Source organism: Ananas comosus, linkage group 9 (assembly GCF_001540865.1).
Source record: "Ananas comosus cultivar F153 linkage group 9, ASM154086v1, whole genome shotgun sequence".
Taxonomy (NCBI): Eukaryota; Viridiplantae; Streptophyta; class Magnoliopsida; order Poales; family Bromeliaceae; genus Ananas; species Ananas comosus.
In genome coordinates, this window is record NC_033629.1 from 13,421,591 (window position 1) to 13,437,140 (window position 15,550).

The 15,550-nt window shown below is 39.6% G+C and overlaps 2 protein-coding genes across 3 annotated transcripts; one reads left to right on the top strand and one right to left on the bottom strand.

Annotated features, from left to right (window-relative positions):
• Positions 1,429–10,690, top strand: LOC109714840. Its single transcript, XM_020239547.1, has 2 exons — positions 1,429–4,111; positions 7,858–10,690. Exons 1-2 carry the CDS (start codon positions 1,619–1,621, stop codon positions 10,441–10,443), a joined length of 5,079 nt encoding a protein of 1,692 aa, XP_020095136.1. The 5' UTR covers positions 1,429–1,618; the 3' UTR covers positions 10,444–10,690.
• LOC109715874 lies at positions 10,804–15,550 on the bottom strand. 2 transcript variants are annotated; one of them, XM_020241094.1, is made up of 6 exons: positions 15,473–15,550; positions 14,258–14,590; positions 12,525–14,119; positions 12,308–12,409; positions 12,018–12,195; positions 10,804–11,268 (listed from the first exon to the last, which is right to left on the bottom strand). In XM_020241094.1, exons 2-6 carry the CDS (start codon positions 14,588–14,590, stop codon positions 11,062–11,064), a joined length of 2,415 nt encoding a protein of 804 aa, XP_020096683.1. In that variant the 5' UTR covers positions 15,473–15,550; the 3' UTR covers positions 10,804–11,061. The 2 variants fall into 2 exon arrangements, with proteins under 2 accessions (XP_020096683.1, XP_020096684.1); XM_020241095.1 differs by having other exon boundaries at positions 14,258–14,647; positions 15,473–15,549.

Consider the following 15,550-nt stretch of genomic DNA (forward strand, 5'->3'; position numbering starts at 1 on the left):
ATACTTGTACGCTAGAGTTATACTTAGAATAAAATGTTCAGAATTATTCGTATGATGATTATTCTCTCTATTACTATTGCATTCTCATGATCTTCTAGTGTAAGAAATTCTTATTAAGTTTTTGATGCTGTGGAATCCTATGGTCTCTCCGCGTGCTATTGTAACAGAGAAATTACTTTTCATTCCATTAAATATTTCACAATGAGGTATGTATATGTCAATTCAAAAAGATGAGGAGGTATGTATATGTCAATTCAAAAGATGAGGACATTGAGTCCCATATCGAAACTTTGGAGTCAAGTCCCAGGTTTTCTAACATTTGATTCGACATTTGTGACTTTAAACTTTTTTGAGAAAATTTTCTTTTAGTTCTTTAAATTACAACAGAATTTAATTTTAGTAGGATTATCATAAAATAAAATTTGTACTTTACACCTAGTTTATCCCAATATTCATACACCATAAATTTATTAGTTCTTTATTTATCGCAAACCCTCAATTAAAAAAAAAAAACTCAATAATAATAGCATTAAAATATGAAACAAAAGAAATTGATAAATGCACGATATAAAAATAAACATATGTATGCTTGCAGTATAGACAATAATTTGACTTTTATCAATCATACACACAAAGATTTAAATGAAACTCTTTTAAAAATTAAAAAATTATTAACATCAAATTTGAAAATAAACATATGTATGCTTGCAGTATAGACAATAGTTTGCCTTTTACCGATCATACACAAAATGATTTAAACAAAACTCTTTTAAAAATTTAAAAATTATTAATATAATTTTTTTAAAATTTTATAAAGGGGTATTCGAAACTCGGACGTGCGTGGTCAGCATTCATTGGTCTTGAGCTTGATATTCTGGATGCGAGCGAGACGTCCCGCCAACGTAAGCCCATCTGATCTGCAGGGGACATCCAACGGTCGAGATTAAACAAGTCCTCATCCCACACGGTGGGCCCAACGTTGTGTGCTCCTGAGCAACGGGATTGCGCCATCCTCTACAGCTTTACTTGTACGAACTTAGCTACAACCGTCGACGTGGCTACCAACCATGGGTTTCTTACGCCTCGCCCTTAAATTACACAACCAATGAAAGGTAGCCACGTGCACGTTTGTAGTATACAGGAAGGAGACCTTTGTAGAGGATCTTCAACTGTAATGAACGCGCATTCAATGCCCAGTAAGAGAGGGCATCGAATGCTCCAGCGACTAAGAAATTTGACCACAAAGAGAAACTACCCACGCATATTAGCATCAGTAGGCCCCACTTATTTGTTATGTACCATTGTAAATGTAAATGTGTAATTATCCAAAGTGACTTGGAGTTTCCAACGTTGGTCTTATCACATGGTCCCACAATAATAGTTTCCACACTAATGAAACTACGAGAGAGAGAGAGGAAGAGACGCTCTCTCTAGTCCAGACTCTCTCTATTCATCGTCAAACAATGACCTTTTCGGGTCAAAACTTTTACTCCTGATCACACCTCAAATTTACGAAAATGCCACCCGCCATTTTAGACTCTTCTAATACCGTTCTCTTTTTCTTCTTCTTCGTCATCCTCGTTCCACATCTCTCTCTCTATCTCTCTCTACCCCATCCATGGCGACTCCAAAACCCCCCTTTTCCCCTCCCCTTACTCTCTCTCTTCTCCCCTGCTTCTTCGTCTTCCTCTTCCTCCTCTTTCTCTCTCTTCAATCCCACGTCTCCATGGCCGCAGACACCATCTCCCGTACCCAGCCCCTCTCCGGGAACCAAAAGCTCGTCTCCAAAGGTGGCAAATTTGCTCTGGGCTTCTTCCAGCCAGGTAACTCCTCCTCCTCGCAAAATTGGTACATAGGGATCTGGTACAACACCATCTCGCAGCTAACAGCGGTGTGGGTGGCGAATAGGGAGACCCCAATCGCCGACCCCGACTCCTCCGAGTTCACCATCTCCGATAATGGCGACCTCGTCCTCTTCAACCCATCAAAATCCCCAATTTGGTCCGCAGGTGCCAATATAACCTCTAATTCGACCGTCGCCGTGATCCTCGACACCGGAAACCTTGTTTTGAGGGACGGGTCCGACCCCTCTAGGGTTTTTTGGCAGAGTATCGACCACCCCACCGACACTTGGCTCCCTACGGGTAAGATAGGGCTCAACAAGTTGACCGGAGTGAGTCAACGCCTAATTTCATGGAAAAACTCAGATGATCCAGCTCCTGGGATCTACTCTCTAGAACTAGACCCTAATGGGACTAGCCAATACTTCATACAATGGAACAAAACACTAGAATATTGGAGTAGTGGGCCTTGGAATGGGCAGATCTTTAGCTATGTCCCGGAGATGACGGCAAATTACATCTACCAATTCGAATACGTGTCGAATGCCACTGAGAATTACTTCACATACTCAGTTAAGTACGACTCAATTACTTCACGATTCATCATGGACTACTCCGGTCAGATCCAGCAGTACACCTGGGTGGAGCCTAGTGGTTGGATGCTCTTCTGGTCGCAACCCAGAGCTCAGTGCGAAGTTTACGCTCTCTGCGGGCCTTTCGGTACTTGCAACCAGAATTCGCTGCCCTTCTGCAACTGTATGAAGGGTTTCAGCGAAAAATATCCGAGTGACTGGAGTTTGGGCGACCAAAGCGGGGGATGCGTGAGGAATACACAGCTGAATTGCGGTGTTCAGAGCTCGGCGAAGACGGAGAAGGATAAGTTCTATCTGATGAATAGTGTAAAGTTGCCCGATAATCTTCGGAGTTTACAAGTCGGGAGTGCCGATGATTGTGAATCAGCTTGCCTTAACAATTGCTCTTGCACTGCTTATTCCTATGACAATGGATGTTCGCTATGGTATGGGGATTTGGTTAATCTACAGGAGCAATACAATGGAACTGGCGGAGGCACTCTTTACCTTCGTCTCGCTGCTTCAGAGCTTCCTAGTTCAAAAGGCCACAAAGGTTTGGTTGTTGGGGTAGTAATCGGTGGAATTGTAGCCTTCCTAGCACTCCTCGCTATTGGTGTTATATTAATTTGGAGACACAGGAGGAAAAGACCTATTAGACTATCAAAAACAGTCGGAGGCACTTTAATTGCGTTCAGGTACAGCGATTTGCAGCGTGTAACAAAGAACTTCTCAGACAAACTGGGGGGAGGTGGCTTTGGTTCTGTGTATAAAGGGCTTCTACCTGGTTCTACTGCCATTGCGGTAAAGAAGCTTCATGGGATTCAGCAGGGGGAGAAGCAGTTCCGAGCTGAGGTTAGCACTATCGGGACTATTCAACATGTCAACTTGATTCGTTTACTCGGGTTCTGCTCGGAAGGAACTGCAAGGCTTCTGGTTTATGAGTACATGCCAAAGGGTTCTTTAGATATGCAGCTATTCCAAAGCAATTCTGCAATCTTAAGTTGGAACACTAGATACCAAATTGCCATCGGAACTGCGAGAGGGTTAGCTTATCTGCATGAGAAATGCAGAGACTGCATTATACACTGTGATATAAAGCCAGAGAACATACTATTGGACTCTTCATTTGTTCCCAAAGTGGCAGATTTTGGATTGGCAAAGCTAATGGGTCGAGATTTTAGCCGAGTTTTAACCACAATGAGAGGGACTAGAGGCTATCTCGCACCCGAATGGATAACTGGTGTTGCTATTACAGCGAAAGCGGATGTTTATAGTTACGGGATGATGCTTTTTGAAATTATATCAGGGAGGAGAAATTCAGAGCAAGGAGAGGGCGGTCAAAGTGGCTTTTTCCCCTCACTAGCTGCGAAAAAGCTCATTGAGGGCGATGTGCAAAGCCTGTTGGATCTCAAGTTGAATGGGGATGCAAACATCGAAGAGCTTGAAAGGGCTTGTAAGGTTGCTTGTTGGTGCATTCAAGATGACGAGAGTTCGAGGCCTACAATGGGTCAGGTTGTTCAAATCCTTGAGGGCTTTCTAGAACTTAATATGCCTCCTATTCCTAGATCGCTTCGGGCTCTCGGTGAAAGCCCGGATTGTATTAATTTCTTTTCAGACATATCGTCGAGTCAAAGTTCCAAGACGAGAAGCACTACATCCACAAATTCTCAAGTTAAAAGTGCTTCTGGCAGTGAGCTCTAATGGATGTTTTGAGCTGCTGAACAAACTTCAAGCTGCCTACAAATGGAGGTTTCTCTCAGACATATTTCTAGAGTTTAGCGCATGTCTGCAGCGGATAATTTAGCTTTCTAAAGTATCTAGTAGTCCAGAAGTATATTACACCCATATTTAGCAATCGAGAGATATGTAGACAATAAATGTTCAAAAGTATTACTTTGATAATTATTATCTGTAGTCCCATATGCATTCTCATGATTTTCTAGCGTGAGAAATTCAACTGTGGAATGCTGAGAAATAAGCATAAAGGATGAACTTCTCATGCAAACTAAGAAAAGAATGTACAGTCGAGCTCGTTTATTTTCTGCTAAACATACTATCTTGAAAAAATTGGTATACGAATGAAGTCTCTATGAATTTGATCAGCTATGCATGGTCCTATTCTATCTATGTTTGGTTGTCTCCTTCAGTATTCTGCTCTTTCATTATATTTACAGTATCCAAAAACCAAAATTAACAGGAAAAAGAAAAACAAAGGGAGCAAACTGCATCGATTTGAAAGACGAATTTAAAGAGCAACTCCCAATCAGCGCTTCCTCGAGATGAAGAACTCATAATCCGGATGCATGTTAGTAGCAATTTTGTGATTCTTTCGAACATTTCCCCTAGCAAAAATGGCAGCTGTTTCCTCTAGAGCTCTTAATCTTTCTTTAACTAACTCTGAGAAGTCCAATTGCTTCCCTTCAATTGAAACAGACCCAGTTGGCTTCATCGAGCGAAACCAACACTCGCCCTGTAAAAATGTAAGCACTTAGATTGTAAGTGAATGAAAACAACATAAAAGTGAATTATTTTTTTGATAAATTATAAGGACATCATTATACAGATGTCAGCATGTATATCATTTAGAAAAGCACAGCCTTTCAAAAAGCGTATTATATTGTTCATCTCCTGAATTATGGTTCCATTACATAAGCTTATATCGGCTGAAGAAATAAAAAGATAGTAGCTAAGTGCAAACAGCTGAGCAATGGTCGCAAATTTGACAAAAGATGCAAAAATGTGCATAACTCTGGATTCATACAAACATCCAAAGTGAATAACCTCTCTTTAAAAGCGTAAGACCAGTTATCAACAAATAATAAACGAAGTTATATGTCTATTGTCGTCGAGTTGACAATTTGTGTCACACTCTATTGACAGCGTAATACAACCTATGATTGGATAGACCAAAGTCATTATCACGACATAATATCTGTGAAATTTCATTTATTATTGCAAATAAATGCGATTTTTTCACGATTTCACACATTAGTTTACCACAAAACAGTTATCTATCTCAACAAAAGGCATAACTAACACTGCCAAAGTTAAAATTGCAACAATCATACAAATACTGATAGTTAGTAATAGAGTTAATGACTTGAAATGCAAATTAATAAATAGCAGCATGTTGCCGCATACAGATAGCATATTTCACTTCAAATACTTCATTATGTTTCTAAATAATGTCGTCCCATTTAATGCGCCGCATTTACCTGTGCGTTGTAGCTCTGCATTCCAAGTACAGGAGACTCCACACGGAAGGAGCTTTTTTCCACACTATCTGACACACTATGTCTAAAAACGAGATGGCCTAAAGAATGATAAGTCAGGAACGCTGCATGTAGACTACCTTCTGGAATTCTATATATCGGATGCCAAGCAACTGAGTACCTGGAAAATAAGTAAATACATATGCCATCAGCTCCTTGTGAAATTTAAGTGGACTTTGAATCATTACCGCAAGGCATAGAGGGGGAGGTCATAAGCGTCTATACCGTAAAATTGATTTTCGACGGAATCAAAAAGACATATCTGGTAGAATCGTAACCATAGAATACGACCCTAATCGAAATGCATACATTTGTCTCATACACTATGGGGATGGTGAGAAGAGATATATTTTACATCCCAGAGGGGCTATAATCGGAGATATCATTGTTTCTGGTACAGAAAGCTTTTCAGTATTCACTACTTACCAAGATGCAGGGTGGACATCACGCAATTTCATGCAATCAAATACCAATATCCAAAATGCGTAGAGTACTCCTCAAAAACCGAAATTTTTACCCTAAAAAATAGGAAAAATTATCCAAGAAAAAGATTACTTACTTAAACCAAATTTAATCCCAACCTTTAAACTGCATTGCTTATATAGAAATTTCTCATCCAATTCAGATGATGTACTAAGCTAAATTAAAAATTAAAGAAATTAAAGCAAATTTCTTTAATGTGTGCAAGAGTTTTACTGAGAATAAAATGTTCATTATTATTATTACTGAGAATATAATAATAATGTTCATTATTATTGAGTTTATTGATGCTGTGGAATCCTATAGTCTCTCCGCGTGAGCGGAGAAATAATTGCCCTTTGCATTAAATTTTGACAATGAGGTGTGCATATGTCAATTCAGAAGATGAGGACACTTGAGTCCTATATTTAAGCTTTAGGTAAATTGCGCTACTAGTCCCTGAACTTTTGGTGTTTTAACTTTGATTTTGGCATTTGCGGTCTGAAACTTTTGATAAAATTTTCTTTTAGCTCTTTACATTTGAACAGTGTTTAATTTTAGTAGGATTATCATAAAATAAAAGTTGTTCTTTACATCTAATTTATATGAAAGCTCGTGGACCATAAATTTATTAATTCTTTAATTATCGCATACCATCGATTCAAAAAACAGAAAAGCTCAATAAATGATAGCATTGAAATATGAGCTAGAAAAGAAATCGAAAAATGCAGAGCATAACGAGACACAGATTCATAACCTGCCGTATAGACAATAATTTATCTTTTATCAATAGTACACACAAAGACCTAAATAAAATTTTTTAAAAAATTTAGAAATTATTAATATCAAATTTGAAAGTTCAGCAGTTAAAATAAATCTATTAAAAATTTGAGAACAATATAGTATTGTTTAAAAATTTTATAAAGAGGGTCGAAGCTCAGACCTGCTGTGGTCGGCCCTCATAGATTAAACCTGACCAGCTAGATACACCGAACATGCTATATTAGCAAGACGTTCTACCAACGAAAAAGTATACTATATCACACTTGCATCACATCATCAGCAACAAGTCAATTATATCCTTCTCAAACAAAAATATCTTTTTACTAATCATGATGGAACGTATCAGTATATCACCTAAGAAAGATAATTTTTTTAGTTGGAGATGCTACGTCAGTAATATAACTCGTGCATTATAGATTTTTCCCACCTAAGTAAGCCCATCTGATCTGCAGGGCATCCAACGGTCCAGATTAAACAAGTCCTCTTCCCACACGGTGGGCCCAACGATCAACGTGGCGACCAACCATGGGTTTCTTACTCTTTCAGTCTTTCTCTCGCTTAGATTACAGAACCAATTAAAGATAGCCACGTGCACAGCCGAAGCACCACGTCATAGCAAACACCTGTAGCGGATCTCCAACTACGAATGAACGCATTCGACGCCCTGCAAGAGGGGTCACCGAAGAAACCCTGCAAGAAGGGGCACCGAATAAAAGTTGACTCATGAATGCAAAGAAGGAAACCAACCCACCCACACAAATTCGCATCAGTGGGCCCGCACGCATTCGTCGTGTCATGTATCATTGAAACTACAGAGGAAGAGACACACACTCTCTCTATTCATTCATCATTAAACAATGACCATTTCGCGTCAAAACTGTTACACCTATTCACTCCTCAAATTTACGAAAATGCCACCCGCCCTTTTAGACAATTCAAATGCCGTTCTCTTCTTCTTTTTCTTCTTCTTCTTCCTCCTCCTCCTCCTCCTCCTCCTCGTTCCACCTCTCACTCTCTCTCTCTTTCTCTCTCTCTACCGCCTCCATGGCGACTCCAAAAACCCCCTTTTCCCTTCCCTTTCCTCTCTCTCTTCTCCCCAGCTTCTTCTTCTTCTTCTTCTTCTTCTTCCTCTTTCTTTCTCTTCAATCCCACCTCTCCATGGCCGCGGACACCATCTCCCCAACCCAGCCCCTCTCCGGGACCCAAAAGCTCGTCTCCAAAGGTGGCAAGTTTGCTCTGGGCTTCTTCCAACCAGGTAACTCCTCCTCCTGGTACGTAGGGATCTGGTACAACACCATCTCGCAGCTAACAGCGCTGTGGGTGGCGAATAGGGAGACCCCAATCGCCGACGCCGACTCCTCCGAGCTCACCATCTCCGATAGTGGCGACCTCGTCCTCTTCAACCCATCAAAATCCCCAATTTGGTCTGCAGGTGCCAATATAACCTCCAATTCGACTGTCGCCGTGATCCTCGACACGGGAAACCTTGTTTTGAGGGACGGGTCCGACCCCTCTAGGGTTTTTTGGCAGAGTATCGACCACCCCACCGACACTTGGTTCCCTGGGGGTAAGCTAGGGCTCAACAAGTTGACTGGGGTGAATCAACGACTAATTTCATGGAAAAACTCTGATGATCCAGCACCTGGGGTCTACTCTTTAGAACTAGACCCTAATGGAACTAGCCAATTTTTCATACAATGGAACAAAACAGTTGTATATTGGAGTAGTGGGCCTTGGAATGGGCAGATCTTTAGCAATGTCCCGGAGATGACAGGGAAGATGGCTAATTACATCTACAAATTTGAATACGTGTCAAATGCCACTGAGAATTACATCACATACTCACTTAAGGACGACACGATTGCTTCACGATTCATCATGCATAGCGAGGGTCAGATCCAGGAGTTGACCTGGGTGGAGCCTAGTGGTTGGATGCTCTTCTGGTCGCAACCCAGAGCTCAGTGCGAAGTTTACGCTCTCTGCGGGCCTTTTGGTACTTGCAACCAGAATTCGCTGCCCTTCTGCAACTGTATGAAGGGTTTCCGCGAAAAATATCCGAGTGATTGGAGTTTGGAGGATCAAAACGGGGGATGCGTGAGGAATACACAGCTGAATTGCGGTGTTCGGAGCTCGGCGAAGACAGAGAAGGATAAGTTCTATCCGATGAATAGTGTAAAGTTGCCTGACAATCCTCGGAGTTTAGAAGTCGGGAGTGCCGATGATTGTGAATCAGCTTGCCTTAACAATTGCTCTTGCACTGCTTATTCCTATGACAGTGGATGCTCGCTATGGTATGGGGATTTGGTTAATCTACAAGAGCAATATAGTGGAACTGGCAGAGGTGCTCTTTACCTTCGTCTCGCTGCTTCGGAGCTTCCTAGTTCAAAAAGCCATAAAGGTTCGGTTGTTAGGGTAGTAATTGGTGGAATTGTAGCCTTCCTAGCACTCCTCACTATTGGTGCTATATTAATTTGGAGACACCGGAGGCAAATACCTATTAGAATATCAAAAACAGTTGGAGGCACTTTAATTGTGTTCAGATACAGAGAGTTGCAACTTATAACAAAGAACTTCTCAGACAAGTTGGGGGGAGGTGGATTTGGTTCTGTGTATAAAGGGCTTCTACATGATTCTACTGCCATAGCTGTAAAGAAGCTCCACGGGGTTCAGCAGGGGGAGAAGCAGTTCCGAACTGAGGTGAGCACTATCGGGACTATTCAACATGTTAACTTGATTCGTTTACTCGGGTTCTGCTCGGAAGGAACTGGAAGGCTTCTGGTTTATGAGTACATGCCAAAGGGTTCTTTAGATATGCAACTATTCCAAAGCAATTCTGCGATCTTAAGTTGGAACACTAGGTACCAAATTGCCGTTGGAACTGCGAGAGGGTTAGCTTATCTGCATGAGAAATGTAGAGACTGCATTATACACTGTGACATAAAGCCAGAGAACATACTATTGGACTCTTCATTTGTTCCCAAAGTGGCAGATTTCGGATTGGCAAAGCTAATGGGTCGAGATTTTAGTCGGGTTTTAACCACAATGAGAGGGACTAGAGGCTATCTCGCACCCGAATGGATAAGTGGTGTTGCTATTACGGCAAAAGCAGATGTTTATAGTTACGGGAAGATGCTTTTTGAAATTATATCAGGGAGGAGAAATTCAGAGCAAGGAGAGGGCAGTCAAAGTGGCTTTTTCCCCTCACTAGCTGCGAAAAAGCTCATTGAGGGTGATGTGCAAAGCTTGTTGAATCTCAAGTTGAATGGGGATGCAAATATCGAAGAGCTCGAAAGGGCTTGCAAGGTTGCTTGTTGGTGCATTCAAGATGACGAGAGTTCGAGACCTACAATGGGTCAGGTTGTTCAAATCCTTGAGGGCTTTCTAGAAGTTAATATGCCTCCTATTCCTAGATCGCTTCAGGTTCTTGGTGAAAGCCCGGATTGTATTAATTTCTTTTCAGACATATCGTCAAGTCAAAATTCCAAGATGAGAAGCACTACATCCACAAGTCCTTAAGTTAAAAGTGCTTCTGGCAATGAGCTCTAATAGATGTTTTGAGCTGCTGAACAAACTTCAAGCTGCCTACGAATGGAGGTCTCTCCTAGACATATTTCTAGAGTTTAGTGCATGTTTGTGGTAGATAATTTGGCTTTTTAAAGTACATAGTAGTCCGGAAGTATATTACACCCATATATAGCAATTATATATATTTGTATGCGAGAGATATGTAGACAATAAATGTTCAAAAGTATTACTGTGATAATTATTCTGTAGTCCTATGCATTCTCATGATTTTCTAGCGTGAGAAATTCAATGCATTGATACTGTGGAATGCCGAGAAATAGCATAAAGAATGAACTTCTAAAGCAAACTAAGAAAAGAATGTACAGTACACTCAAGCCAATTTATTTTCTGCTATACATACTATCTTGGAAAAATTGGTATACGCATGAAGTCTCTATGAATTTGATCAGCTATGCATGGTCCTATTCTATCTATGTTTGGTTGTCTCCTTCAGTATTCTGCTCTTTCATTATATTTACAGTATCCAAAAACCAAAATTAACAGGAAAAAGAAGAACAAAGGGGGCAAACTGCATCGATTTGAAAGAGGAATTTAAAGAGCAACTCCCAATCAGCGCTTCCTCGAGATGAAGAACTCATAATCCGGATGCATGTTAGCAGCAATTTTGTGATTCTTTCGTACCCTTCCTCTAGCAAAGACAGCAGCTGTTTCCTCTAGAGCTCTTAATCTTTCTTTAACTAACTCTGAGAAGTCAAATTGCTTGCCCTCAATTGAAACAGACCCAGTTGGCTTCACCGAGTGAAACCAACACTCACCCTGTAAAAATATATGCACTTAGATTGTAAGTGAATGAAAACAACATAAAAGTGAATTATTTTTTTGATAAATTATAAGGACATCATTATACAGATGTGAGCATGTATATCATTTAGAAAAGCACAGCCTTTCAAAAAGCGTATTATAGTATTCATTTCCTGAATTATGGTTCTATTACATAAGCTTATGTCGCCTTAAGAAATAAAAAGATAGTAGCTAAGTGCAAACACCTGAGCAATGGTCCCAAATACGACAAAGATGCAAAAATGTGCATAACTCTGGATTCATACGAACATCTAAAGTGAATAACCTCTCTTTAAAAGCATAAGACCAGTTATCAACAAATAATAAACGAAGTTATATGTCTACTGTCGTCGAGTTGACAATTTGTTTCACACTCTATTGACAGCATAATACGACCTATGATTGAATACACCAAAGTCATTATCGCTACATACTATCAGTGAAATTTCATTTATTATTGCAAATAAATGCGATTTTCGGATTGCAAGATGTCATACATTAATTTACCACAAAACAGTCATCTATCAAAACAGAAGGCATAACTAACACTGCCAAAATTCAAATTGCAACAATCATACAAATATTGATAGTTAGTAATAGAGTTAATAACTTGAAATGCAAATTAATAAATAGCAGCATGTTGCTGCATACAGTTAGCATATTTCGCTTCAAATACTTCATTATGTTTCTAAATAATGTCATCCCATTTAATGCGCCGCATATACCTGTGCGTTGTAGCTCTGCATTCCAAGTACAGGAGACTCCACACAGAAGGAGCTTTTTTCCACACTATCTGACACACTATGTCTAAAAACGAGATGGCCTAAAGAATGATAAGTCAGGAACGCTGCATGTAGACTACCTTCTGGAATTCTATATATCGGATACCAAGCAACTGAGTACCTGGAAAATAAGGAAATACATATGTCATCAGCTCATTGTGAAATTTAAGTAGTATACTACACTTTGAATTGCTTCTATTGTTAGTGCCAGCTTTTCAGTATTCACTACTTACCAAGATGCAGGGTGGACATCACGCAATTTCATGCAATCAAGCTTGGACGGGTTACCAAATACTTGAGAACTGGAAGAACCATCCTCAATGATCTCCTTAATTCTGCAGGATTTACAACAAAAAAGTTAATCAAGAAAAACAGAAAAGCTTAAGATAATTTCCTCAGTAAGTTTTCTGAACGAAGCCATAATAAAAGGATTTAACCATAGTTCCCCACTTTGAATATAACGGCTTCCGGTTTTGTGGTGGTTCTTGCTCAAAATATTCAAATATCACTTCTGAATCATCAGACAAGCAATTTGTGGATGTGGAATTATCAACACAACTTGGCTTTACTGGGTCAAATAGCTGTACTGCCGAGAGTAGTGGAACAAAATAAGCACGAAATGATATAGCTTTCCTTTCCAGCCCTTCTGAGATCTGAGAGAGATCTTCTGCTTTTACTTCCAAGCCGTAATTACCAGGCCCCTCGTACCAACTCCAAACATCCCGCAAAACAGCATCCCTATTGAGGCGCCTGTCAAATGAAGAAACAATGACTGGAGAAGCAGAACAAAGCACTTTCTCAAACTCTGCAATAGGGCTTCCTGTTGCATTTTGAACATTTTCACAAGTTATCTGTAACCTGTAAGCTGCAACAAGAGCTTGTGCTGCCTTCTCCGAGAAAATACCTATGGAAAGGCTATTTTGATCGAAACAAGACCCACAACGGTCACTTTTACTATCTTTGAAGCATTTCTCTTCATAAGCATCTCTTTGTCCAGTAATTTCTGTTTCTTTCCTGTGAATGCTTGCTTTCGGCATTGAGTGTCTATTATGTATTGGAGCTATTTTGTCGGTAAAGCAGTCCCCGGAATAAAGCACGTAAGGATGTCCAGTTTCCAAGCACTCCAGGGATTTAACTGAGTGATCACGAGAAATGTTCAAAGCTTCACCTAATACATGCTTATTCATTGGAACCGTCTCATAAATCTGCATGTGAGTCCGACCGGCTAAAGGCGCAAACCCAAAATGATATAATTCTGAAGAATCAAAACTACTATGATGATTTCTATGGCTAATCCTCTGTCCATCTATATAGCTTCTTTGATCAGCACTAGCGCATAAATTCCCTTTACAGGAGATATACGGCCTAAATGGAGGCCTATGTAAATTGGACATACAATCCCATAAATCTGTATTATTGCAGATGTTCTTCTCTACATTAATAGGCTGATCCAATCGCTGATTCGACTTTCCACAAAAACCATTCACAGGTATGGGCAACTTTTGGCCAAATGCAGCACGAAAGCTGTGACCAAAAGCCTGTTCAGTTAAAACAGCTTCTGCCCATCCCCAACTTTTCTGTTTGACTTCTCCATTGCTAATTCCCAGTTCTTTGGCTCTATGTTGAGGACCATTTCTAAAAGCATAAGAAAATTCTGGACAAGGCAACAACCCATCTCCTAAGTAGGAGCGGTTGATGCCACAAGTTTCTACGCTTCCAGTTTTCCTCCCTGTCTTTCGCCATACAAAACGAGTATTCCTATTTCTGAATTGTTTATGTTTGTCTCTGGAAATCTGTGATGCATAAGTAGAATTCAATCTCTTTGTTCCATAACTACTGGGTGCGTAGGAGCCATTCTCCAAAATTGCAGACCCATCGTGGCAAGAAGAACTAACTGCTGGTTTAGCTTCAAATTCACCTGATTTCCCTATACCTGAATCCATTTGGTCCCAGCCTGTCGGAGATATGAATTCTAAGCCTGGATCTGTTACTTTGACCTCTTTGTTGCACGAGTCATCAAATTTGGCAAAATTCATGGGTGAATCCTGTGAAATAAGAGTGACATTATATTTATCAGTTTTTCAACTTCCATAATTACTTCTAAACAACTAATCACTTGAAATTGGAAGATGGCAACATGAAAAGGCATACATACACTTATTCTAAATATAATAGCAAAGTACCTCTGTAGATGACTTAAGAGAGATTGTCGCATTGAACTGCTTGCACTCATCTGGGCCTCTCATTAAAGCCACACAATCAAAACCTTCGATAGAAGAAGAATGTGTATTCACCAAAGCAGGAGATTTTGAAGCTGCATTAGCATCAAGATGATGATTTTTGAGCAAATTTGCCTTCTTTTTCCTGTTCTTCTTGGATTTCTTTCCTGGCTTATTTATATCTGACGAATTAGTAGCTAATCCCACGAATCCCACCCCGTCACATGAATAACCAGTTAAGATCGGATTCTCTTCAACTTTTACAGCCTTTGAGACTTCTATTGGATTTCCCATCATCTTAAATGTACCGCAAACAGAAGAACAAAAAAAAAGGTCCTTAATTCTTAGAAAAACCTAAAGAAGCTCAAAGAATCAGAAACCGTATAACAAGAAGCAGAAATCTACATCAACAGCAATAGCAAAAATAATGCATCTCGTATATTCTACTAACAAACATATTTGATGAGACAAATGAAACCTTTCTAATGTTTTACAGCAAGGTTCGAGATTATGCTGCATGAAAACCCATGATTTGCAAGTTCTAGATAACATCCTCAATGAGAACAAAGCGAAGGCCCAAAATAAGTTAGTTTTTTCTGTTTAATTTCAAGAAATCATTTTTCTATGTAAATGATCTTACTCTGACATGCACAAATTCACAAAATAATTAACATTGCTCTACAACTAAATTACCATTCCCCTACATTACGGCAGCGTATCAAAATTGTACATAGAGTTGGTCCGTGAAAAAGTGCACAAGTAAATTTAAACCTAATATTGCTGTAAAATAAAAGCTATATCATCTGAATTGCTAAAGAATTCCTCGACATTTCTATAGACTTCTTGAAGATTTTTTCTTTTTTTTGGTAAAAAAAAAAAAAACAACGTAGTAAGCAACTAATTACAAAAATTAAACAGAAGCTTATACTTCTGCATCAAGTACCAATATCCAATATGCGTAGAGTACTCCTCAAAAACCGATATTTTTACCCTAGAAAATGGGAAAAATTATCCAAGAAAAAAGATTACTAACCAAATCAAATTTAATCCGAACCTTTAAACTGCATTGCTGATAAAGAAATTTCTCATCCAATTCAGACAATGTACGAAGATAAATTAAAATTTTAAAGAAATTAGAGCAAATTTAGCAGAGAAATTGGAGTAGAAGAAGCGAATTACTTCGAGTTTCTCCGAATCACTCCAACAACGGATTGAAGAGAACCAATTTGAGCAGTGGAGAGAGAGAGAGAGAGAGAG

Excerpts from the sequence above, each read along its gene's own strand:
- LOC109714840 (XM_020239547.1), top strand. The coding sequence starts at position 1,619 with ATGGCGACTCCAAAACCCCCCTTTTCCCCTCCCCTTACTCTCTCTCTT. Across the intron at positions 4,112-7,857 it reads GTGCTTCTGGCAGTGAGCTC|ACAATTCAAATGCCGTTCTC; the intron begins TAATGGATGTTT and ends CCGCCCTTTTAG.
- LOC109715874 (XM_020241094.1), bottom strand. The coding sequence starts at position 14,590 with ATGATGGGAAATCCAATAGAAGTCTCAAAGGCTGTAAAAGTTGAAGAG. Across the intron at positions 14,120-14,257 it reads CTCTTAAGTCATCTACAGAG|GATTCACCCATGAATTTTGC; the intron begins GTACTTTGCTAT and ends CTTATTTCACAG. Across the intron at positions 12,196-12,307 it reads GATGTCCACCCTGCATCTTG|GTACTCAGTTGCTTGGTATC; the intron begins GTAAGTAGTGAA and ends CTTATTTTCCAG.